Raw genomic sequence first — 24,163 nt, forward strand, 5'->3', positions numbered from 1 at the left:
TGCGCAGAGGTTCTACAGGCAGTGGCAACCATTCCTAGACTATCTCGCGGAGCGTTAGAGGAAGGTCGGTCAGCAGCAGCAGCAACCTTGGGGGGCGGTGGGGACGTCCTGGTTTGGGGGGGGGGGGGGGGGGAGGGGGTGGATGAGCAAGAGATAACATGAAGGGTTGGGGAAACTGGCACGTACGGGTGAGGGCCAGTGTACAAAGCTGTGTGAATATATCATTTTGCCATGTATATATCTTGCTCTGCGCGATTTCTTGGTTTTTTTTGTTACGAGGGGGTTATTGTTTGTAAGGGAGAAAAATTGTGTTAAAAAACTTTAATAAATATATTTTTTTTTAAAAAGGAGCTTTGATGAGTTATAGCAGTGCATCTTGATGATGGTAAATGTTGGCTCCACTGCACATCACTAGATCATTCTTTATCGTGGTGGACACGGTGCCAATAAAGTGGGCTGCTTTTTCCTGGATGGTATCAAGCTAGAGTGTTGTTAGAACTGCATTCATCCAGGCAAGTAGAGAGCATACAACCATAATCCAGCCTGTGCCTTGTTGATGGTGGACATGCTTTGGCGAGTCAGGTGAGTTACTTTCAAGAATTCCCAGCCTCTGACCTTCTCTTGCAGTCACAGTATTTATATGGCTGGTTTAATAAAATTTATGCTCAATGGTAACCTCCAGAGGATGGTGCGGATTCAGTGATAGTAATGCCATTGTATACTACGGGGAGGTGGTGAGATTCTTTCTTCTTGGAGATGGTCATTGTCTGACACTTGTGTGGCATGAATTTTACTGGAGCTCTTCAGCTTAATCATAAATATTGTCCTGGTCTTGCTTTATGTGAAGACAAACTGGTTAAGTTGCAAATGGGAATGAACACAGTGCAATCACCAGTGAACATCCTCACTTCTAACCTTATGAAGGGTTGATAAAGGAGCTCAAGATAGTGGACTTAGTACACTACCCTGAAGAGCTCCTGCTATGCTGACCCGGGGTTTAGATCATTGACCTGCAACAATCACAACTATTTCCTCTTGTGCTAGATTTGATTCCAATCAACTTTAATTTTTCTGGGCCCCTTTGATGCCACACTTGGTCACAAGAACTTCCCGTCTAAATTATGGGCTCAAACCAGGACTTGAGTCCACAACCATTTGACTCTGAAGTATTGAGTCTGCCACTGAGCTGAGTCAAGTAAATACCAGTGTTTGGATTCACACAATAGGACAGCAGGATCATGTTTGGAATTATAGCACAAAGCTTAGCCAGGGTAGGTGCACCTTAGGGAATACTAAAAGGTTACCAGCGTGTCTTTCCTCATGGTTTCAAAATTTAATGCAACATCCAATTGCAGGACAGACAAATGCTTGCATGTGCATATTAGTCAAGATATATAAATTTGGTTCCAATTTCTAATATCTTAATGGTTAACGCACATTTAAAATCCGTAGATTCTAGTTTTCACCAGTCAACTCTTTACAAGTGGCAAAGCATACAGGTTTACGGACAATCAATTAAATATTAGGCTGTTTAATTATCAAGGGACTTTGTTCGAAGAGAATTTAAAATATACATTGCTTAAAGCATCAAAATGTCCCTGGATAACAGCCAATAGTCAACACTTAGTCATTAATATGGACCGGAAACATCTCCTACAATTGTACATCTGAGCTTTTTATTCCTATGTATTTCATTAGACTTTCCTCAAGTTCTTCCTCCGATGCATTCAGGAAAACGTGTTTTAGCCAACACAAAGCAAACCCAATAAGTGGCAATTCTGTACATAATTTTAGGAAATAAAGCTAGTCAGATGGAAACCGTACTAGCATAAGGATATCAAACAATTTGGTGGTGGTGATGATAACTTACTTTGATTTTGCATAGTTGTGGAAAAAGATAAAGACAGACCAAGAATAAAAGTTAAAAATTGGGAAAAGTTGAAGTGTGATTTTGCAAAACTGGATAGAAACAGAGGGAGACAAAAAGATGTTGAACAAAGTTAAAAAGTTACTCTTTATATTTCAGATTTCGAGGATGCATAGTATTTTGCTTTTATTTTTAAAAAAGTTCACCTACAATAGGTGAAATTCCCAGATCCAGCCAGCCCTCATCCTCGGCGGTGGACCGATTATTTGAAAGTCATTTTTGGGATAGTATAAATCTAATTATGTTTTTCTGAATAACATCACATCCCGACTTAGAACTGGGTTTTCAGAGTCAGTTGACACCCTATTCTGGGATTCTTGGCCTCATTCCTGATGTCCCCAATTTTCACCAGCATGGGATAAGGATTTGCACTGGTGCAGGTCATGAACTTTCACCCTGCACACCTGATCTGCACAGCTCCATTGTGGGAATTGGCATCTCATAGTCCCCAGCAATTTTCGTGGAGTTGGGCCAGCTTTTCAAGGGGTCATGGGAGTCATGAACTATAGTGTCGATGAGGGAAGATCATGGCCATGCCCCCTTATCAAACTATGCCCCTCCATGGTCCTTCATGCCAACCTATACCCTCTCTCCATCCATCAGCCACAATTCCTGGTGATCTCCATGACATCTTATAGCACATCCATGTCCATTCACCCAGAATACGCTCTGTACACAACCAATCAACGCTATTATAACAAACATGATGCATTCTTGGCTGAGAGCCCAGAAATATGTTACAGTATTGAAACAGCTACACCCCAGGGAAAACAACTTGATTATGATTGGTCGGTGATTGGTTCTGTCAATGGCACAATGTCGATCTACACAAGTACTTGCATTTTCTGTTATTTAAAGAGTCTGGATGATCAACACTTTTATGGTGCAGTAGTAAGAGCAATTTTTAAGAAAATAGAAATTTATGAATGAATAACATTTTTTAAGAAGATTTTTTGATCAGCAAAGTTCAATACAACCTGATCCAAACAGACAAAAGAGCTGAAATCCAGACGTGAGGAGAGTGACCACCCTTCACATCACAGCAACATACGACTGAGTGAGGCAACAAGGAGCCCCAGCAAAACTGGAGTAATTGGAAATGAAGGGGGAAACTCTTGGAGTCATACCAAGCATAAAGAAAGATGCTTGTAGTTGTTGGAGGTCACAGTCCCAGGACATTGCTGCAGGAGTTCTTCAAAGTAGTGCCCAAAGCCCAAACATCTTCAGCTGCTACATCAACGGGCCAAAGACTGCTGTGATTATCTCATCGCCAAACCAACAAGGCTCCTTTGACGCCTGATGCCATTGCCCCAGCCCAATTCCCCATGCCAATCTTTGATCGACATATTCAGCTCTCTAATATTATGTATTACCCATTGCCAATTCTCTCTTGGCTCAAGTAGTAATTCAGAGATCATTGTGGTTCTACTTTTTAAAATTTAATCCCTAGCTGCTCATAATCCCCAAGTGGAAAACAGCGTGGAGAGTGTTGGACCCAGCAAGTTAAAACAATAAGAGACAGGAGAGCAGCTTCAGAGTGAGAAAGAGCACAGAAAGAGGTGGACCTGCCGAGTGAAAAAAGCAGGGGAAGGGAGAGCAGCTTCAGAGGGAGAAACAGCACAAAGAAAGGCAGTCTTGGCGAGTTAAAACAGTGGGGTGGGGGTGGGGGGAAAGAGAGAGAGAGAGAAGCAACTTCAAAGCGAGAAACAGCACGAGAGGTGCGTCTAACGAGTTAAACCAGCAGGGTACGGGAGAGCAGCTTCAGAGTGAGAAACGGCATGGCGAGAGGCAAACCTGGCGAGTGAAAGCAGCAGGGGAAGGGAGAGTAGCTTCAAAGTGGGAAACAGTGTGGAGAGGCAGACCTGGCGAGTTACAGCAGTGGGGGAAAGGACAGCAGTTTCAGAGCAAGAAACAGTATGGAGAGAGGAGAACCCAGCCAGTTAAAACAATGGGCGAAGGGAGCTGTGGGGGTGGAGCTCACGATAAACAAAGTGACAGCACAGGAAAACAGCAAGTTCATTGGCTGGTTAGCAACTGTTAATTTGAATGACATATTCCAAATTGCTTTCAGATTGAAAGGTAAATAAGAGAAATATTTTACAGATTCAAAAACAAAAGACCAGCTGGAAATTAAAAAATAAATTAAATAAAGTAGAGGTGCAAATCCAGGCCATGTTTTGCACGTGCATGGTGTGGGAGCTGGCGGATCTCACTGTGGTTTATAGTGACATTTGCAGCAAGTTGATGAGCTGGAGTCTGAGCTTCAGGCACTGCGACACACCAGGCAGGGGAAATTACCTGGACTCTGTGTTTCAGAGGACAGTCATACATCTTTGACTAACTACCTTGAATTCTCCCAGTGATCAGGGGCAGGAGGGTGCCACTATGATGAGGCAAGTAGAGGGTGCCAGGAGGTAGGGTTGCAGGGGCCACAGCCGTTGTCCAACAGGTTTGAGATCCTTGCTCCCCGTGTGGAGCAGAGTGGGGGGTGAGGGAGAGAGAGAGAGAAAAGAGATGAGCAAACTGACCATAACACTGTGGTACAGTGAGCCCTTCAAGTAGGGTGTGAAAGAGAAATGTATTTGTAATTGGGGATAGTACAGTTAGAGGCATAAATACTGTTCTCAGTAGCCAGAATCGAGTCCCGAAGGTTGTGTCAGTTGGTGGCAGCGTTCGGGATATTTCATCTGGGCTACAGAGGAATTTGAGAGTGGGAAGGGAAAGATCCAGTTGTCATGGTCCATGTAGGTACCAACAATATAGGCAGAACAAGGACAGCAAAAACTTCTATTAGTATATATAAACAGGTAGAGAGTAGCTGAACTGAATGTTGGTTCCTTGGAGGATGAGACTGGGGAGTTAATAATGGGGAACACAAATGACAGGGACACTAAATCAGTATTTTGCCTCAGTTTTTACAGTGGAGGGCACCAGTACCATCCAAAATAGGGTAATGCAGAGGCAATAGAAAGGGAGGAACTTAGAACAATCATCACCAATAGGGAAAAGGTACTGAGCAAACTATTGGGATTGCAGGCAGATTAATCCCCAGGGCCTGATGGCCTACATCCTCGGGTCTTAAAGGAAGTGGCCGTGGAGATAGTGGATCCATTTGTTCTAAAATTCCCCGAATATGGGAAGGGTTCCAGTGGATTGGAAAAATGCTAATCTAATGCCCTTATTCAAAAAGGAAGGAGAAAGTAGGGTATTATAGACCAGTTAGTTTAACATCTGTCTTCCAGAAATTGTTAGAATCCATTATTGAAGGAAGCAATAACAGGACATTTGGAAATCGGTCAGTGTCAGTATGATTTTATGAATGGTAAATTGTTGAGTGACTTCCGGGTGCGGCGATGACCAGCTGAGTCGCACGTTTCGGCAGCTCCCGGTGAAACGGACTTTTGGGCTCTTGATAGGAGCCCCAACGGCAATTTTGATGGCTAAAAACACTGTGCGGAAAACCAGAAGGGAATCCCCCCTGGATACGGATGGAAAAAGGAGGAGAAAGTGGCCGGATTGCAGTGGATCCTTTAGAACAGCGGCAAGGAAGGCAAGCAAAAACCAAGATGGCGTCGGAAGGTGGCAGTTTAACATGGGGCCCTGAACAACAAGACTTCTTGAAATGCTGTGTGGAAGAGCTCAAAAAGGAAATGAAGAACGAGCCGTTGGCCCCGATACTACAGGCGATCGAAGGGCTAAAGGAGGAACAAAAGACCCAGGAGCGGGAGCTTCGGGTCGTGAAGGCAAAGGCAGCCGAGAATGAGGACGACATACAGGGCCTGGTGGTGAAGACGGAGACGCATGAGGCACATCAGAAACAATGTGTGGAAAGGGTGGAGGCACTGGAGAACAACGCAAGGAGGAACAACCTGAGGATTCTTGGTCTTCCTGAAGGTGCGGAGGGAGCGGACGTCGGGGCATATGTGAGCACGATGCTGCACTCGTTAATGGGAGCGGAGGCCCCGGCGGGTCCGTAGAAGGTGGAGGGAGCATACCGAGTGATGGCGCGAGGACCGAGAGCAGGAGAAATTCCCAGAGCCATAGTAGTGAGATTCCTCCGTTTTAAGGATAGAGAAATGGTCCTTAGATGGGCAAAGAAAACTCGGAGCAGTAAATGGGAGAACGCGGTGATCCGCGTTTATCAAGACTGGAGTGCGGAGGTGGCGAGCTTTAATCGGGCCAAGGCGGTGCTTCATAAAAAGATAAAATTTGGAATGCTGCAACCGGCAAGACTGTGGGTCACATATCGAGGGAGGCACCACTACTTTGAGACGGCGGATGAAGCGTGGACTTTTATTGTGGAAGAAAAACTGGAATGAGCGGGTTATTAAAAAGAACATTTGAAAAAAGTGGTGGGGCGAAGAGGGGGGTTAAAAAGGGGGGGAAAGAGGAGTTTTATGTACTAATCCTGCGATGTGGTAACTTTTCTCTCTTCCACAGGTGGTGATGGGGGGAGGAGGGGAGGTGGAGGAGATGGGGCGTTGGCCATTGGGGACGGGGCCAAGGAAGAAGCGCGGGCTTGGTTCCCGCGCTATGATAATCATGGCGGGAACAGAGAAGCAGGAAGGAGGGGGCATCGCACGGTGCGAGCCGAGGTCACGGGGGGAAGCCGAGGTCGGCCAGAGTTTGCTGACTTCTGGGAGCAACATGGGGAAGTAATTACGCTAGCGGGGGATCTAGCGGGGGGGGGGGGGGGATATTACTGGGTTGCTGCTGCTGGGGAGAGGGGGGAGCTGGTATGGGAGGGGATGGGCGGGGGGGCACCGCCTTGGGGAGATACAGCTGCGTGGGAACCGGGTGAGGAGCTGGAAAAAGGGGATGGCTAATCGACAAGGAGGGGGGGGTAGGAAGACCCCCAACCCGGCTGATCACGTGGAACGTGAGAGGGCTGAACGGGCCGATAAAGAGGGCACGGGTACTCGCACACCTTAAGAAACTTAAGGCAGATGTGGTTATGTTACAGGAAACGCACCTGAAACTGATAGACCAGGTTAGGCTACGCAAAGGATGGGTGGGGCAGGTGTTCCATTCGGGGCTAGATGCGAAAAACAGGGGGGTGGCTATATTAGTGGGGAAGCGGATAATGTTCGAGGCAAAGGCTATAGTGGCGGATAACGGGGGCAGATACGTGATGGTGAGTGGCAAACTACAGGGGGAGACAGTGGTTTTGGTAAACGTATATGCCCCGAACTGGGATGATGCCAATTTTATGAGGCGGGTGCTAGGACGCATTCCGGACCTAGAGATGGGAAAGCTGATAATGGGGGGAGATTTTAATACGGTGTTGGAACCAGGACTGGATAGGTCGAAGTCCAGGACTGGAAGGAGGCCGGCAGCAGCCAAGGTACTTAAAGATTTTATGGAGCAGATGGGAGGTGTAGACCCGTGGAGATTTAGCAGACCTAGGAGTAAGGAGTTCTCGTTTTTCTCCTATGTCCATAAAGTCTACTCGCGAATAGACTTTTTTGTGCTGGGAAGGGCGTTGATCCCGAAGGTGAGGGGAACGGAGTATACGGCAATAGCCATTTCGGATCACGCTCCACGCTTGGTAGACTTGGAGATAGGGGAGGAAACAGGAGGGCGCCCACCCTGGAGAATGGACATGGGACTAATGGCATGAGGGGGTGTATCTAAGGGTGAGGGGGTGCATTGAAAAGTACTTGGAACTCAATGATAATGGGGAGGTCCAGGTGGGAGTGGTCTGGGAGGCGCTGACGGCAGTGGTTAGAGGAGAGCTAATATCAATAAGGGCACATAAAGGAAAGCAGGAGAGTAAGGAACGGGAGCGGTTGCTGCAAGAACTTTTGAGGGTGGACAGACAATACGCGGAAGCACCGGAGGAGGGACTGTACAGGGAAAGGCAAAGGCTACATGTAGAATTTGACTTGCTGACTACGGGCACTGCAGAGGCACAATGGAGGAAGGCACAGGGTGTACAGTACGAATATGGGGAGAAGGCGAGCAGGTTGCTGGCACACCAATTGAGGAAAAGGGGAGCAGCGAGGGAAATAGGGGGAGTGAGGGATGAGGAAGGAGAGATGGAGCGGGGAGCGGAGAGAGTGAATGGAGTGTTCAAGACATTTTATAAAAAATTATATGAAGCTCAACCCCCGGATGGGAGGGAGAGAATGATGGGCTTCTTGGATCGGCTGGAATTTCCCAAGGTGGAAGAGCAGGAAAGGGTGGGACTGGGAGCACAGATCGAGGTAGAAGAAGTGGTGAAAGGAATTAGGAGCATGCAGGCGGGAAAGGCCCCGGGACCGGATGGATTCCCAGTCGAATTCTATAGAAAATATGGGGACTTGCTCGCCCCGGTATTGACGAGGACCTTTAATGAGGCAAAGGAAAGGGGACAACTGCCCCCGACTATGTCTGAAGCAACGATATCGCTTCTCTTAAAGAAGGAAAAGGACCCGCTACAATGCGGGTCCTATAGACCTATTTCCCTCCTAAATGTAGATGCCAAGATCCTGGCCAAGGTAATGGCAATGAGAATAGAGGAATGTGTCCCGGGGGTGGTCCACGAGGACCAAACTGGGTTTGTGAAGGGGAGACAGCTGAACACGAATATACGGAGGCTGTTAGGGGTAATGATGATGGCCCCACCAGAGGGGGAAACGGAGATAGTAGTGGCGATGGATGCCGAGAAAGCATTTGATAGAGTGGAGTGGGATTATTTGTGGGAGGTGTTGAGGAGATTTGGTTTTGGAGAGGGGTATGTTAGATGGGTGCAGCTGTTGTATAGGGCCCCGATGGCGAGCGTGGTCACGAATGGACGGGGATCTGCATATTTTCGGCTCCATAGAGGGACAAGGCAGGGATGCCCTCTGTCCCCATTATTGTTTGCACTGGCGATTGAGCCCCTGGCGATAGCGTTGAGGGGTTCCAAGAAGTGGAGGGGCGTACTTAGAGGAGGAGAAGAACACCGGGTATCTTTGTATGCGGACGATTTGTTACTATATGTGGCAGACCCGGCGGAGGGGATGCCAGAAATAATGCGGATACTTGGGGAGTTTGGGGATTTTTCAGGGTATAAATTGAACATGGGGAAAAGTGAGTTGTTTGTGGTGCATCCAGGGGAGCAGAGTAGAGAAATAGAGGACCTACCGTTGAGGAAGGTAACAAGGGACTTTCGTTACCTGGGGATCCAGATAGCCAAGAATTGGGGCACATTGCATAGGTTAAATTTAACGCGGTTGGTGGAACAAATGGAGGGGGATTTCAAGAGATGGGATATGGTATCCCCGTCACTGGCAGGGAGGGTGCAGGCGGTTAAGATGGTGGTCCTCCCGAGATTCCTCTTTGTGTTTCAGTGCCTCCCGGTGGTGACCACGAAGGCTTTTTTTAAAAAGGATTGAAAAGAGCATCATGGGTTTTGTGTGGGCCGGGAAGACCCCGAGAGTGAGGAAGGGATTCTTACAGTGTAGCAGGGTTGGTGGTTGGGGGGGGGGGGGGGGGGGGGGAGAAGAAGAGGAGGAACCAGAAGGACTCTCAGGGTTGTTAATATATACTGTATAATATGTATAGGTCGTTGCGAAAGATAATTATATATTGGACTGTTAAATTATATTTTTGGAGCGTGTTACTTGTGATAAGGCAGTTGCCAATTAGGGTTAGTTTTCATTTTTGTTATTTATTATTTATTCATTTTTTGTTTATAAAATAGGTCATTGTTATTGGTGTTGTTATAATATTGTGTAAAGGATGCACAATGTACTGTGTTGGTTGACCAAAAATTTTCAATAAAATATTTATTTTAAAAAAAAAAATGAATGGTAAATTGTTTTTGACTAATTTGCTAAGAGTTCTTCGAAGATGTAACAAGCAAAGTGAGTAATGGGAATCCTGTAGATGTAGTATAGCTCGTCTTCCGGAAGGCAAGATCACATGCTGTTCCGACTAGCTTGCATAAAGGACTAGCTAACCGACAGAAATCAGAGTTGGGGTAAACCGGCCCTTTCTGGTTGGCAAGATGCAGCTCATGGGGTGCCACAGGATTTAATTGTTGGGGCACAACTATTTACAATCTATATTAATGTCTTGGATGCAATGATAGAAGGTACTATAGCCAAATTTGCAGATGACACTAAAATAGGTCGGTAGCAATTTGCAAAAGAAATCAGAAATTTAAAAATGGATCTGGATAAGTCAGGTGAGTGGGCCCAAATTTGGCAGATGGAGTTTAACACGGATAAGTGCGAGGTTCAGGCTTGATATGCTGAATTGCCGACTCCTGTTCTTAGTTCTTCTGTAAGCAGTACCTCTTTCCTCGTCCTATTCAGGTCACTGGTAACCCATGTGGATTATAAAAACTAGATTCTTCCCCTCCCACTGCACGTTTCTCTCTAGCCCGGAGCAGATGTTCTGAACCCCGGGAGCGAGAAGGCAAAACAGCCTTTTGGACTATTGCTCTTGACTGCACAAAACCATGTCTGTACTACCTCCTACTAACACTACATTTCAATTTACTCCCCACCAGTTGGATGGCTCCCTGCATCCGGTCACGGTCAGGTCACTCATTGACCCTACAGCATTTGCTCTCGTCCATACAAGCTGCAAGTACCTCAAATTGGTTGGACGGTTGTAAAGGCAAAGGCGCCTTTAGCTTTACATTCTCAATCCTCATACCTGACTCACTTTCAGTGAACCCTCTTGTCCCTGTCCAGAAACCAAGTCACAAACTTATCTCCATAACTTGGTTTATTTCTTGGTCACTTTTGGCCATCTTTGGTTAGCTTTCCCCAAAATCTTTTTCCGTTTCATTTACATTTTGGCTTATATCATAACACGTCAATCATTTCTCCATCTTCCAAGCATATACTTGTCACTTCACTTTATGCACATACTCACCATGTAATTCATTCTGTGCTTGATACCACCAAGGTGTGAGACAAATATGCGCAAGTAACCTGTAAAGTCACATAATGTGCATTCGTACATTGGGTCTCTTCCCCCATCCCGCTGGTATTCAATCACATAATTGAGCCCTGAATAGACATATCAAAAGTAACATTTCATTTGGCATTCACTGACGCAAACATCATTTCATCAAAATAAGACATATCACCACAATACTCATGCATTGCTGTATAACTGCTGCAGAGAATTCACATACAGCATGATTCCAGATTTAGGGTCAACTATGATGCACTTCACTTTACAATCTTGCAATGTAGTTGACTCTGAACAGCTTTCTAAAATGGTGTGGCAAGTCACTGAGTTCAACGGCAATTGGGGAAGGGCAACAACTGTTGACCATCCCATGGAAGAATGAGGATAAATAGAGCTGGAGCAAGATGAGAGAATCTTCATAAAACAACCAAAGGAAAAGTTGCTCATCAATTTTTTCTCTGTACTCAACAATCTATCTTCCATCTGTGTGACATGTGCAAATGCCTTGAGAAGTATGAACAACCTATTTCAGCAATGTGAATGTGGAAGCTTTGTCCCCTGAAGGAGATGAACAGGGATGAAAAAAACCAGCATAGGTCCACGATGCACAATGCAATGCATATGTAGCATGTCACTGTGCAATGGCTGTTGCGATTGCAAACACAGCATAAAATTCCTACAGTGCAGGAGGCCATTCAGCCCATCGAGTCTGAACCAACCCTCCGAAGAAGCACTCCCACTCCCCTGCCCTACCCCTTAATCCCATCAAATCTTTGGGCGCTAAGGGGCAAGTTAGCATAGCCAATCCACCTAACCTGCACAACTTTTGACTGTGAGAGGAAACCGAAGCACCCGGAGGAAACCTACGCAGACATGGAGAGAAAGCGCAAACTCCACACAGTCACCCAAGGCCGGAATTGAAACCGTGGCACTGTGAGGCAGCAGTGCTAACCACTGAACCACCATACTGCCAAATATCGTGAGTTTACCAGAAAAAATGGTGCAATTAAAAACTCTACACTCTAACAAAAGGGATTATGGCAGAGTGATATTAACAGAATCATGGCATAAAAAGTGAGAACCGTGTGCTTAATATTTATGGATGTTCAGAAAAGACCGGGAAGCAAAAAAATGGGAGGTGGGAAGGCGGTACTGAATATGAAAATGAAATGAAAATCGCTTATTGTCACAAGTAGGCTTCAAATGAAGTTACTGTGAAAAGCCCCTAGTCGCCACATTCCGGCGCCTGTTCGGGGAGGCTGTTACGGGAATCGAACCGTGCTGCTGGCCTGCCTTGGTCTGCTTTCAAAGCCAGCAATATAGCCCTGTGCTAAAATACATTACAGTCTTGGAAAAAGGTGATTAATGGGGGCAAAAGTAGAATCCATTTGGTTGAAGTTGAGAAGCAAGAAAAGTATGATCACACTGTTACGGGTGATCTTCAGACTTCAAAAAGTGGGAAATAGACGAGCAAATTCACAGACATGTAACAACTATTGGGGAGTTTAGCTGGGTTAACTTTGGAATAAAGCTAAAAGAGGGAGAGAAATTTCTGAAATATATTCTGTAAGATAACTTCCTTGACCAGTATTTTCTTGGTTCAACTAGAAAGGCCGCATTGCTGGGTCTGGTACTGGTGAATGAGGTAGGCACAGTGGAACAAACACCCGTGGAGGGACAGTTCAGCAAGAATGATTTCTGTCTCATATAGTTTAGATTGGTAACAGCAAGAGCGATCACAGTGGTTAGCACTGCTGCCTCATGGCGCCGAGGACCCGAGTTCGATCCCGGCTCACTGTGCATGAGGAGTTTGCTCATTCTCCCCGTGTCTGCGTGGGTCTCACCCCCATAACCCAAATTAAATTTAAAGTACCCAATTCATTTTTCCAATTAAGGGGCAATTTAGCGTGGCCAATCCACCTACCCTGCACATCTTTGGGCTGTGGGGGTGAAACCCACCCAACACGGGGAAAATGAGCAAACTCCACACGGGCAGTCACCCAGAGCTGGGATCAAATCTGGGACCTCGGGGCCGTGAGGCAGCAATGCTAACCACTGCGCCACCGTGTTGACCCTCCCACAACCCAAAATGATGTGCAGGGTAGGTGAATTGGCCACGCTAAATTGCCTCTTAGCTGGAAAAAAAAAAAATTGGGTATTCTAAAGTTTAAAAAGTAAAGTGAATTCTTCGAACACAAGCCAAGTCAAATTCAGTAAGTTGAGAGGTGAAGTGAAGAGGAAAATTAGGCCAGCGAAGAGAGAATACAAAACTATAATGATCTGTTAGAGGTGCAATGGGTCTTGAAAAGACTAAAGATTATTTTCTAGAAGCACAGGGCAAGGCCAAAATACTGAATGAGAAGCTTGCGGCAGCATTTACTAAAAAAGAGGGTGCTGACAAAATCTTTAAGAGCGGATGGTAGAGGTAATGGATGGGGTAAAAATTCAGTCAGAAACCTCTTGAAAGGCAAGACATGTTATGGGTGGATAAGTCACCTGGTTGGTATGGTTTCATCATAGGTTGCTGACGGAGGTGGGCTGGAGATGGCTGCAAGGCTGACCTGAATCTTTCTTTTTAAAAATAAATTTAGAATATCCAATTATTTTTTTTTCCCAATTAAGGGACAATTTAGCATGACCAAACCACCTACCCTGCACATCTCTTTGGGTTGCGGGCTGAGACCCAAGCTGACGTGGGGAAAATGTGCAAACTCCACACGGACAGTGACCCGGGGCCGGGTTCGAACCTGGGCCCTCGGCGCTGTGAGGCAGCAGTGCCACCCTCAACCGAATCGTTCAATCTCGAGACACAGTGAAGCTGCGAGATTAGCATATATTAGTTATGGGCTGTAGCCTCCAAGCTCCCCAATGTCAGATTCAATGGGTTTCCCCAAGGATGGTGTTGGGGGACATTTTCTGTTACTGGACTATGATATAAATTATAGATGGCTCTGTAACTACATTTTTGCTCCTATATTACTTTTGAATAGTTCTGCTGAGACAAAAGGTACTCATTGGCTTAGATGCCTGTTTAGAAGAAGCAATTTGTAGAAATAGATAGTGCATACACAATGCTTGTTAATGTCAGAAAGGACACAAAATAGCTGTTAGCTATTATAGCAATACTAAAGACACGAAATGGCTGAACTAGCCACATTCCTGAACAATAAGTTACAAACGGTGTAAACTACCTCATGAGAACCAGGCGTGGGTATGTATAGGGAGTAATTTAACAGCCGCTGATAACAGTTTCACAGAACAAGGAATGCAATGTATCCTTAATAACCTCAAGGTCCCCAGCTGCAGACAGGACATATCCTTATGTTAGTCTTGAGTGACTTTTGCATGAAGTTAGGGACGGGTAAGACAACACCCACTTTAACCATATATGTGATAACTGGGATGCTAAGAAAATTGATTGACTGCATGGAATGAATTGTGACGCGAATATAGTTGATTGAATGTAAATGAGAATACAACTAATTCCGCCCCTTGAAACTGTATATTAACCCACTGCGAACCTTAGCTCAAGTGAGAAAGAGTATTGCGAGACTGCGTAGTTTCCAAATCTTTCTCCCAGATCTAAAATAATAAACTGCTTCTTTACTTACTCAAACAAGCCTACCTGTGAATATTTTCACCTCTTAACAGATGGGATGGGGTACCAAGGAAGGTTGCGCTGGCTTGGAAAGGGCCCAAACGAGGTTCACAAGAATGATTCCTGGAAAGAAGAGCTCTTCATAGGAGGAGCGGTTGAGGACTCTGGGTCTCCACTTGTTGGGAGTTTAGAAGGATGAGGGGGAATCTTATGGAAACTGACAGAATGCGGAGGGGGCTAGACAGAGTGGACGCGAAAAGGATGTTTCCACTATTAGGACAAACTAGAACCCGAAGGCACAGCCTCAAACTGAAGGGACGATCCTTTAAAACTGAGATGAGGAGTTATTTCGACAGCCAAAGGGTGGTGAATCTGTGGAGCTCTTTGCCACAGAAAGCTGTGGAGGCCAAATCACCAAGTGTCTTTAAGACAGATAGGTAGATTCTTGATTATTAAGGGGATATGGGGTCATGGGGAGAAGGGGGATGAGAAAAATATCAGCCATGACTGAATGGCGGAACAGACTTGATGGGCCATATGCCTAATTCTGCTCCCATGTCGTATGGTCTTAATCCTTCTTGGATCTTTACAGGTAAGGGTTTGCACAGCAATTGCCATAAATGACAATTTCCTCTGGGCCACTATACTGGGAACCATCTGAAATTGTGATTTAAATCATTAATGTTGCAAGGTTCTGCCCAACCCCGCCCCAATGACCTCTGACCCGGTGACCACACCCATCAGCTCCACCCCCCACCCCCCCCCCCCCCCCCCCCCCCCCGCGGACCATGCCCATTGGCCAACCCCCAGCCCCTTCAACCTCCACGCTCACCCACCCAGCTGCTTCGACACCCCCCTGCAGTCAACCACTTCGACCTCCGCTACATCACCCCTCAACCCTTCGATCTCCGGTTTCCCCCACCACCATTTCAAGCTATCCTCTTCAGCATCGGTACCCCATCAACCAATCCCCCTCGGCCTTGGCGCACCCCCCAGCTACCCATTTCATTTCTGCTCACCCTCCCCAGCCACCCTCTTCGCCCTTGGCGCACACCCCCACCCAACCGCTTCGACGTCTGCTCATCCCCCAGTCACCCCATTTTACATCCATGCACCCCCCCAGCCACTCCCTTTGACCTCTGCGCGTGCTCTGCCACTCCCTTTGACCACCACGCACTCCCTGGCCACCCCTCTTTGACCTCCATGCACTCTCCAGCCACTCCCTTTGATCTCTGTGCACCCATCCCACCCCACTACCAGTCATGGCCACCCAACCCCACACACAACCAGGTATTCTTGTTGAATTGCTTTTTGTTAAAAACAGAATAAGAATCTGAACCAGAGTATTTGATTGGGAGAAAGCGGGATGAACTCTCTTTGTTTTATGCATCAATTTTCTTTTGTCACCCTTAATTGAAGGTGCCGACTACTTGATGGAAACAAAAATATTTGTATTTGCACAGCCTCTTTCAGAAATTCTGAATATCCCAAAGTGCATCAGTCAGTGAGCTACTGTTGAAATGAAGCCACAGGGTTATGTAGGAATGTATTTAATAGTTTTGCAATACAGTAATAACTTTTAATTACCAATTATTCCATAGCTCTTGTGGGTAAATACATACCAATTAAGGGTTCACTGGCATTCCAAGACAAAAGGTAATCGTCAAAGGTTCTTGTATCACAACCACTATTCATTTCAGAAGCTGTAGGCGTGTCCACTTTATTACCTGTCGTAACAAAAGCTCATGTAAATTGTAATGGCTATTTTGCATTTTAGAAATATATCAGGAAAGTCATATAACTTGCTACAAATTTACATTAAAGTAATTTATCTGCAATAAATTGTTCAGCAAAAACAAAACACTTGATTTGACGTTGTTACCAGAATCTGAAGGACAGTGGCCTAAAAGCACAACACGCTTTAAAATGCACTGTTTAATGATGTATTCTGCTTCTGATGCTTGACGATACGCTTATCTAGCCATTTCCTGAATGCAAGCAAGTTTAATGTGCTGAATCAGAGACAACACGCTGTTCAACTTTCTCTCACTGACAACGTAAACAAACCGACTGCATCTAATGCTCCAAGAGCTGAAATATACTCACCCAATGTTTCTTTTAAGATTTGTTCAACCTGTTATGTCACATGCCAAGAATGATCCAGGAGCAAGAAAGATAAAATAATTGTCAGTTGCTTTACTTTGCAAAGAAAACGGAATCATTTGCATCATCATTCACTTAAATGTAGGTGAGGTGGTAGGAAGAAAGTAAGAGGAGGGATGAATGCACAATTGGCCCCTATTCATAGAATCATAGAATTTACAGTGCAGAAGGAGGCCATTCGGCCCATCAAGTCTGCACCGGCTCTTTGAAAGAGCATCCTGCCCACACCTCCACCCTATTCCCATAACCCAGTAACCCCACCCAACACTAAGGGCAATTTTGGGCACTCAGGACAATTTAGCATGGCCAATCCACCTAATCTGCACATCTTTGGACTGTGGGAGGAAACCGGAGCACCCGGAGGAAACTCATGCACACACGGGGAGAACGTGCAGACTTCGCACAGACAGTGACCCAAGCCGGGAATCGAACCTGGGGCCCTGGAGCTGTGAAGCAATTATGCTAACCACTATGCTACCGTGTTAACCGAGACTTGGGCTGGAGAAGGTGGTAGAAGGAAGATGGTGTAAGACCAGCTCTCATCTTTCTGATTTCTCTCCCCCCCGCCCCCCAAAACCAACAATGCCGTTATGCTCCAAGAGAAGTTAACCATTTTCTTACTCCAAACTTTCCATCATCCTTCACCGCTATAATCCATCAACCTGTTTACAAGCTCCTATGATTCCAATTTTGATTTCCACATCGCTGATTTAATCATTCATTCCAGATCTACCCAGACCTTCTCATCTCACTCTTAATTTCCAAAGATAACTCTCACTGTCTTTCCCAAATCTCTTCTCCCAATCCTTCACTTACTTCTAATATCGACTGTAAGTAGCACAGTCTCCTTACCATTCAAAATTACTTTCCAAAAGATACCCACTTCAACATTTGAGGGCTTTTGGAAGGTCAAGAGATTGTGAGATAATTAGGAAATATGGAAACCTCAGTCACCCAAGCCCACGTTTATCTTCCCACCACTTTACATTTAAATTTTTTCAATTTGGTTTCACACATTCCCCAGCAGAGTATGCTAATTAAAATCATGGACATTGTCACAGAAACAAAGAAAGGTTATTCCTACTGGTCTGGGTCAATACTGGCAATTACTCCATCTTGTTTCACTATTATTCTTGGGACAAAAGGAACAGGGCATTTAGTCCTTTGATCCTGTTCCACCACTGAATTAGATCATGGCTAATCTGTATCTTAACTATCTACACATTTTAATTTTACAACCTTATCTAACAAAGTGTGTTGATATTTTCTATCGGTTTAGCCTCAGCAGCTTTTTAAGTGAATGCATTTCAGTTTTCTATTACTTTTGTGACATGCTTTTGGCATCAATCTTAAATAGTCTAGTTCTAATTTTATAGAGTTGTGCTATCTAGTTCAGGACCCTCCACCAGAGGAAATAGCTTCTCGCCCAATCAACTCCTTTAATCATCCTCAACACCAATTAGATTGCCTTAATCTTTCATATTCAACAGAAACAAATTCCTAGACTGTGCCACCTCAAAATGAAACCACTTTCACACCTGCATCGTTCTCATAAATGTGTGTGGCGCACATCCCCCCCAAAGAAAAATATACCCTTCCCGAGGTGTGGTGCTACAGATGGGATCTAGACATTCACTAGCATTACCATCACTGAATCATCCACTAGATACATCTTGGGGTTACCATTCACCAGATGGAACAGGGATGTAAATACTGTGGCTTCAAGAGCAGGTCAAGAGGCTGGAAGTTCTGCAGCGAGTATCTCACTTTCTGAATGGCAGAGCCTGTCCATCATTTAAAGGAACAAGTGTGATGGAATACCACTTCCCTGGATGAGTCCAGCTGCAACAACACTCAAGCAGCTCAAAACCATTCAGGACAAGCAACACCTTGTACATCACTCCCTCCCCCACCAGCGCAGCAGTTTGTATGATATGCACCGCAGCAACTCACCACACCAAGGCTACTTCAATATAAACTTCCAAACCTGCAAACCATATCACCTAGATTAGGGATTCCTTTTTCACAGATACATGGGAACACCATCATCTCCCCTCCCAGCCACTCATCATCATAACACATAATTTCTTCTTGGACTTTGGACTCTTGCCCTAACAGCATTACACCACGTAGGATGCAGCAGTTCAAAAAGGTGGCTCACCACCTTCTCAAGGGCAATTCGGGCTGGGAATAAATGCTGGCCTAGCCTTTGTTTGTCATATCCCAAAAAATAATTGTTAAAAATTTCTTATAACTAACATAATTACTACCCCACCATATTCCAGCTTCCTTGAGAAAAAGGCCAATGGTGTTCTATTTTCTTTCATACCTGAACTCATTTCTGTACTTGGTTCCCTAAATCTGTCAGTTCAGCCACAACTCCTGGCTTGTCACCATTTTAAACATACATTTATGTAAATTACTCCCAGCTCTAGGTTTCTACAAACGCACACACAATTTCATGACCAATATGGAGTTCAAAATCACAGAGTACACATACATACATTTGGAGTCCAATTATTTCGCTCCCTTTCACTGTAGTAGCATGGTGGTTAGCCTCAGTGCCAGGGACCCAGATTCGATACCGACCTTAGGTTACTGTGTGAAGGTTGCACCTTCTCCCAGTGTCTGCATGGGTTTCCTCTGGGTGCTCCGGTTTCCGCAGTCAGTCCAAAGATGTGCGCATTAGGTGGATTGGCCATGCTAAATTGCCCCTTAAGTGTCCAGAGATGTGTATGTTAAGAGGTTATTCGGATAGAGAGTGGGTTTGGGTGGAATGCTCTTTCAGAGGGTCGGTGCAGACTCTATGGGCCAAATGGCCTCCTTCTGCACTGTAGGGATATGGGCATTGCAGAATTACAACATATTGAATGAGGATTTATCATGTTATAATTGTGCAATATAGAACTGTTACTGTAGGACTTTTCATAACCAACTAAGTTGTTGTCTTAGAATACTCCATAAACCCATGTCATGTTAAAAGCCAGAGAAATGGACTTCCGGGTGCGGCGATGACCAGCTGAGTCGCACGTTTCGGCAGCTCCCGGTGGAACGGACTTTTGGGCTCTTAGTAAGAGCCCCAACGGCAATTTTAACGGCTAAAAGCACTGTGCGGTGAACCAGAAGGGAATCCCTCCTGGATACGGATGGAAAAAGGAGAGGAAAGTGGCCGGATTGCGGTGGATCCTTTAGAGCAGCGGCAAGGAAGGCAAGCAAAAACCAAGATGGCGTCGGAAGGTGGCAGTTTAATATGGGGCCCTGAACAACACGAGTTTTTGAAACGCTGCGTGGAAGAACTCAAAAAGGAAATGAAGAAGGAGCTGTTGGCCCCGATATTACAGGCGATCGAAGGGCTAAAGGAGGAGCAAAAGACCCAGGAGCGAGAGCTTCGGGTCGTGAAGGCAAAGGCTGCCGAGAATGAGGACGACATACAGGGCCTGGTGGTGAAGACGGAGATGCACGAGGCACACCATAAACGATGTGTGGAAAGGCTGGAGGCGCTGGAGAACAACGCGAGGAGGAACAACCTAAGGATTCTTGGTCTTCCTGAAGGTGCGGAGGGAGCGGACGTCGGGGCATATATGAGCACGATGCTGCACTCGTTAATGGGAGCGGAGGCCCCGGCGGGTCCGCTGGAGGTGGAGGGAGCATACCGAGTGATGGCGCGAGGACCGAGAGCAGGAGAAATTCCTAGAGCCATAGTGGTGAGATTCCTCCGTTTTAAGGACAAAGAGATGGTCCTTAGATGGGCAAAGAAAACTCGGAGCAGTAAGTGGGAGAACGCAGTGATCCGCGTATACCAAGACTGGAGTGCGGAGGTGGCGAGAAGGAGGGCGAGCTTTAATCGGGCCAAGGCGGTGCTTCACAAAAAGAAGATAAAATTCGGAATGCTGCAACCGGCAAGACCGTGGGTCACATATCAAGGGAGGCACCACTACTTTGAGACGGCGGAGGAGGCGTGGACTTTTATTGTGGAAGAAAAATTGGAATGAGCGGGTTTTTAAAAAAAAAACATTTGAAACAAAGTGGTGGGGCGAGTATGGGGGGCGAAGAGGGGGGGTAAAAAGGGGGGAAAAGAGGAGTTTTATGTTATTAATCCTGCGATGTGGTTACTTTTCTCTCTTCCACAGGAGGTGGTGGGGGGAGGAAAGGAGGTGGAGGAGATGGGGCGTTGACCATTGGGGGCGGGGCCAAGGGGGAAGCGCGGGCTCGGTTCCCGCGCTATGATAATCATGGCGGGAATAGGGAAGCAGGAAGGAGGGGGCGTCACACGGTGCGAGCCGAGGTCACGGGGGGAAGCAGAGGTCGGCCAGAGTTTGCTGACTTCTGGGAGCAACATGGGGGGTGTAACTACGCTAGTGGGGGATCTAGCGGGGGGGGGGGGGGGGGGGGGGGGGGGGGAAACTATTGGGCTGCTGCTGCTGGGGAGAGGGGGAGCTGGTATGGGGTGGGATGGGCGGGGGGGCACCGCCTGGGGGGGACACAGCTGCGTGGGAACCGGGTGAGGAGCTGGAAAAAGGGGATGGCTAATCGACAAGGGGGGGGGGGTAAAAAGCCCCCCAAGCCGGCTGATCACGTGGAACGTGAGAGGGCTGAACAGGCCGATAAAGAGGGCACGGGTACTCGCACACCTTAAGAAACTTAAGGCAGACGTGGTTATGTTACAGGAAACGCACTTGAAACTGATAGACCAGGTGAGACTACGCAAAGGTTGGGTGGGGCAGGTGTTCCATTCGGGGCTAGGTGCGAAAAACAGGGGGGTGGCTATATTAGTGCGGAAGCGGGTAATGTTCGAGGCAAAGGCTATAGTGGCGGATAGCGGGGGCAGATACGTGATGGTGAGTGGCAAACTACAGGGGGAGACGGTGGTTTTAGTAAACGTATATGCCCCGAACTGGGATGATGCCAATTTTATGAGGCATATGCTAGGACGCATCCCGGACCTAGAGGTGGGAAAGTTGGTAATGGGGGGAGATTTCAATTCGGTGTTGGAACCAGGGCTGGACAGGTCGAGGTCCAGGACTGGAAGGAGGCCGGCAGCAGCCAAGGTGCTTAAAGATTTTATGGAGCAGATGGGAGGAGTAGACCCGTGGAGATTTAGCAGACCTAGGAGCAAGGAGTTTTCGGTTTTCTCCTATGTCCACAAAGTCTATTCGCGAATAGACTTTTTTGTTTTGGGAAGGGCGTTGATCCCGAAGGTGAGAGGAACGGAGTATACACCTATAGCCATTTCGGATCACGCTCCACATTGGGTGGACTTGGAGATAGGGGAGGAAACAGAAGGGCGTCCACCCTGGAGAATGGACATGGGACTAATGGCAGATGAGGGTGTGTGTCTAAGGGTGAGGGGGTGCATTGAAAAGTACTTGGAACTCAATGATAATGGGGAGGTCCAGGTGGGAGTGGTCTGGGAGGCGCTGAAGGCAGTGGTTAGAGGGGAGCTGATATCAATAAGGGCACATAAAGGAAAGCAGGAGAGTAGGGAACGGGAGCGGTTGCTGCAAGAACTTCTGAGGGTGGACAGGCAATATGCGGAGGCACCGGAGGAGGGACTGTACAGGGAAAGGCAAAGGCTACACGTAGAATTTGACCTGCTGACAACGGGTACTGCAGAGGCACAGTGGAGGAAGGCACAGGGTGTACAGTACGAATATGGGGAGAAGGCGAGCAGGTTGCTGGCCCACCAATTGAGGAAAAGGGGAGCAGCGAGGGAAATAGGGGGAGTGAGGGATGAGGAAGGAGAGATGGAGCGGGGAGTGGAGAGAGTGAATGGAGTGTTCAAGGCATTTTATAAAAAATTATACGAAGCTCAACCCCCGGATGGGAGGGAGAGAATGATGGGCTTTCTGGACCGGCTGGAATTTCCCAAGGTGGAGGAGCAGGAAAGGGTGGGACTGGGAGCACAGGTTGAAATAGAGGAAGTAGTGAAAGGAATTAGGAGCATGCAGGCGGGGAAGGCTCCGGGACCGGATGGATTCCCAGTTGAATTTTACAGGAAATATGTGGACTTGCTCGCCCCGCTACTGATGAGGACCTTTAATGAGGCAAAGGAAAGGGGACAGCTGCCCCCGACTATGTCTGAGGCAACGATATCGCTTCTCCTAAAGAAGGAAAAGGACCCGCTGCAATGCGGGTCCTATAGACCTATTTCCCTCCTAAATGTAGACGCTAAGATTCTGGCCAAGGTAATGGCAATGAGGATAGAGGATTGTGTCCCGAGGGTGGTCCATGAGGACCAAACTGGGTTTGTGAAGGGGAGACAGCTGAATACGAATATACGGAGGCTGCTAGGGGTAATGATGATGCCCCCACCAGAGGGGGAAGCGGAGATAGTGGTGGCGATGGATGCCGAGAAAGCATTTGATAGAGTGGAGTGGGATTATCTGTGGGAGGTGCTGAGGAGATTTGGTTTTGGAGATGAATATGTTGGATGGGTGCAGCTGTTGTATAGGGCCCCAGTGGCGAGTGTGGTCACGAATGGACGGGGATCTGCATACTTTCGGCTCCATAGAGGGACAAGGCAGGGATGCCCTCTGTCCCCATTATTGTTTGCACTGGCGATTGAGCCCCTGGCAATAGCATTGAGGGGTTCCAAGAAGTGGAGGGGAGTACTTAGAGGAGGAGAAGAACACCGGGTATCTCTGTATGCGGATGATTTGTTGTTATATGTAGCGGACCCGGCGGAGGGGATGCCAGAGATAATGCGGACACTTCGGGAGTTTGGAGAATTCTCAGGATATAAACTGAACATGGGGAAAAGTGAGTTGTTGGTGGTGCATCCAGGGGAGCAGAGCAGAGAAATAGAGGACTTTCCGCTGAGGAAGGTAACAAGAGACTTTCGTTATTTGGGGATCCAGATAGCCAAGAATTGGGGTACATTGCATAGGTTAAATTTAACGCGATTGGTGGAACAAATGGAGGAGGACTTCAAGAGATGGGACATGGTATCCCTGTCACTGGCAGGGAGGGTGCAGGCGGTTAAAATGGTAGTCCTCCCGAGATTTCTCTTTGTGTTTCAGTGCCTCCCGGTGATGATCACGAAGGCTTTTTTCAAAAGGATCGAAAAGAGTATCATGAGTTTTGTGTGGGCCGGGAAGACCCCGAGAGTGAGGAAGGGATTCTTACAGCGCAGTAGAGATCGGGGGGGGGGGTTGGCACTACCGAGCCTAAGTGAGTACTACTGGGCCGCCAATATCTCAATGGTGAGTAAGTGGATGGGAGAAGAGGAGGGAGCGGCGTGGAAGAGATTGGAGAGGGCGTCCTGTAGGGGGACTAGCCTACAAGCTATGGTGATGGCCCCATTGCCGTTCTCACCGAAGAAATACACCACAAGCCCGGTGGTGGTGGCGACTTTGAAAATTTGGGGACAGTGGTGGAGACAGCATAGGGGAAAGACGGGAGCCTTGGTGGGGTCCCCGATAAGAAATAACCATAGGTTTGCGCCGGGGAGAATGGATGGGGGATTTGGAATATGGCAAAGAGCAGGAGTAATGCAACTGAAAGATCTGTTTGTGGATGGGAAGTTCGCGAGTCTGGGAGCGCTGACCGAGAAATATGGGTTGCCCCAAGGGAATGCATTCCGG

The 24,163-nt window shown here is 47.0% G+C and overlaps 1 protein-coding gene across 5 annotated transcripts in view; it reads right to left on the reverse strand.

Moving 5' to 3' along the window:
• Window positions 1–24,163, reverse strand: part of LOC140425084 (uncharacterized) — a 103,726-nt gene that overhangs the window by 60,496 nt on the left and 19,067 nt on the right. For all 5 annotated transcript variants that reach the window (XM_072508954.1, XM_072508953.1, XM_072508952.1 and 2 more), the window contains 3 exons: window positions 16,524–16,551; window positions 16,040–16,144; window positions 10,778–10,914 (listed from right to left, as the gene is read on the reverse strand). In XM_072508954.1, coding sequence (XP_072365055.1) covers window positions 10,778–10,914; window positions 16,040–16,112 — 210 coding nt within the window. In that variant the 5' untranslated portion in view covers window positions 16,113–16,144; window positions 16,524–16,551. The remainder of the gene's footprint in view (window positions 1–10,777; window positions 10,915–16,039; window positions 16,145–16,523; window positions 16,552–24,163) is intronic.

Source organism: Scyliorhinus torazame, chromosome 6, assembly GCF_047496885.1.
Source record: "Scyliorhinus torazame isolate Kashiwa2021f chromosome 6, sScyTor2.1, whole genome shotgun sequence".
NCBI lineage: Eukaryota > Metazoa > Chordata > Chondrichthyes > Carcharhiniformes > Scyliorhinidae > Scyliorhinus > Scyliorhinus torazame.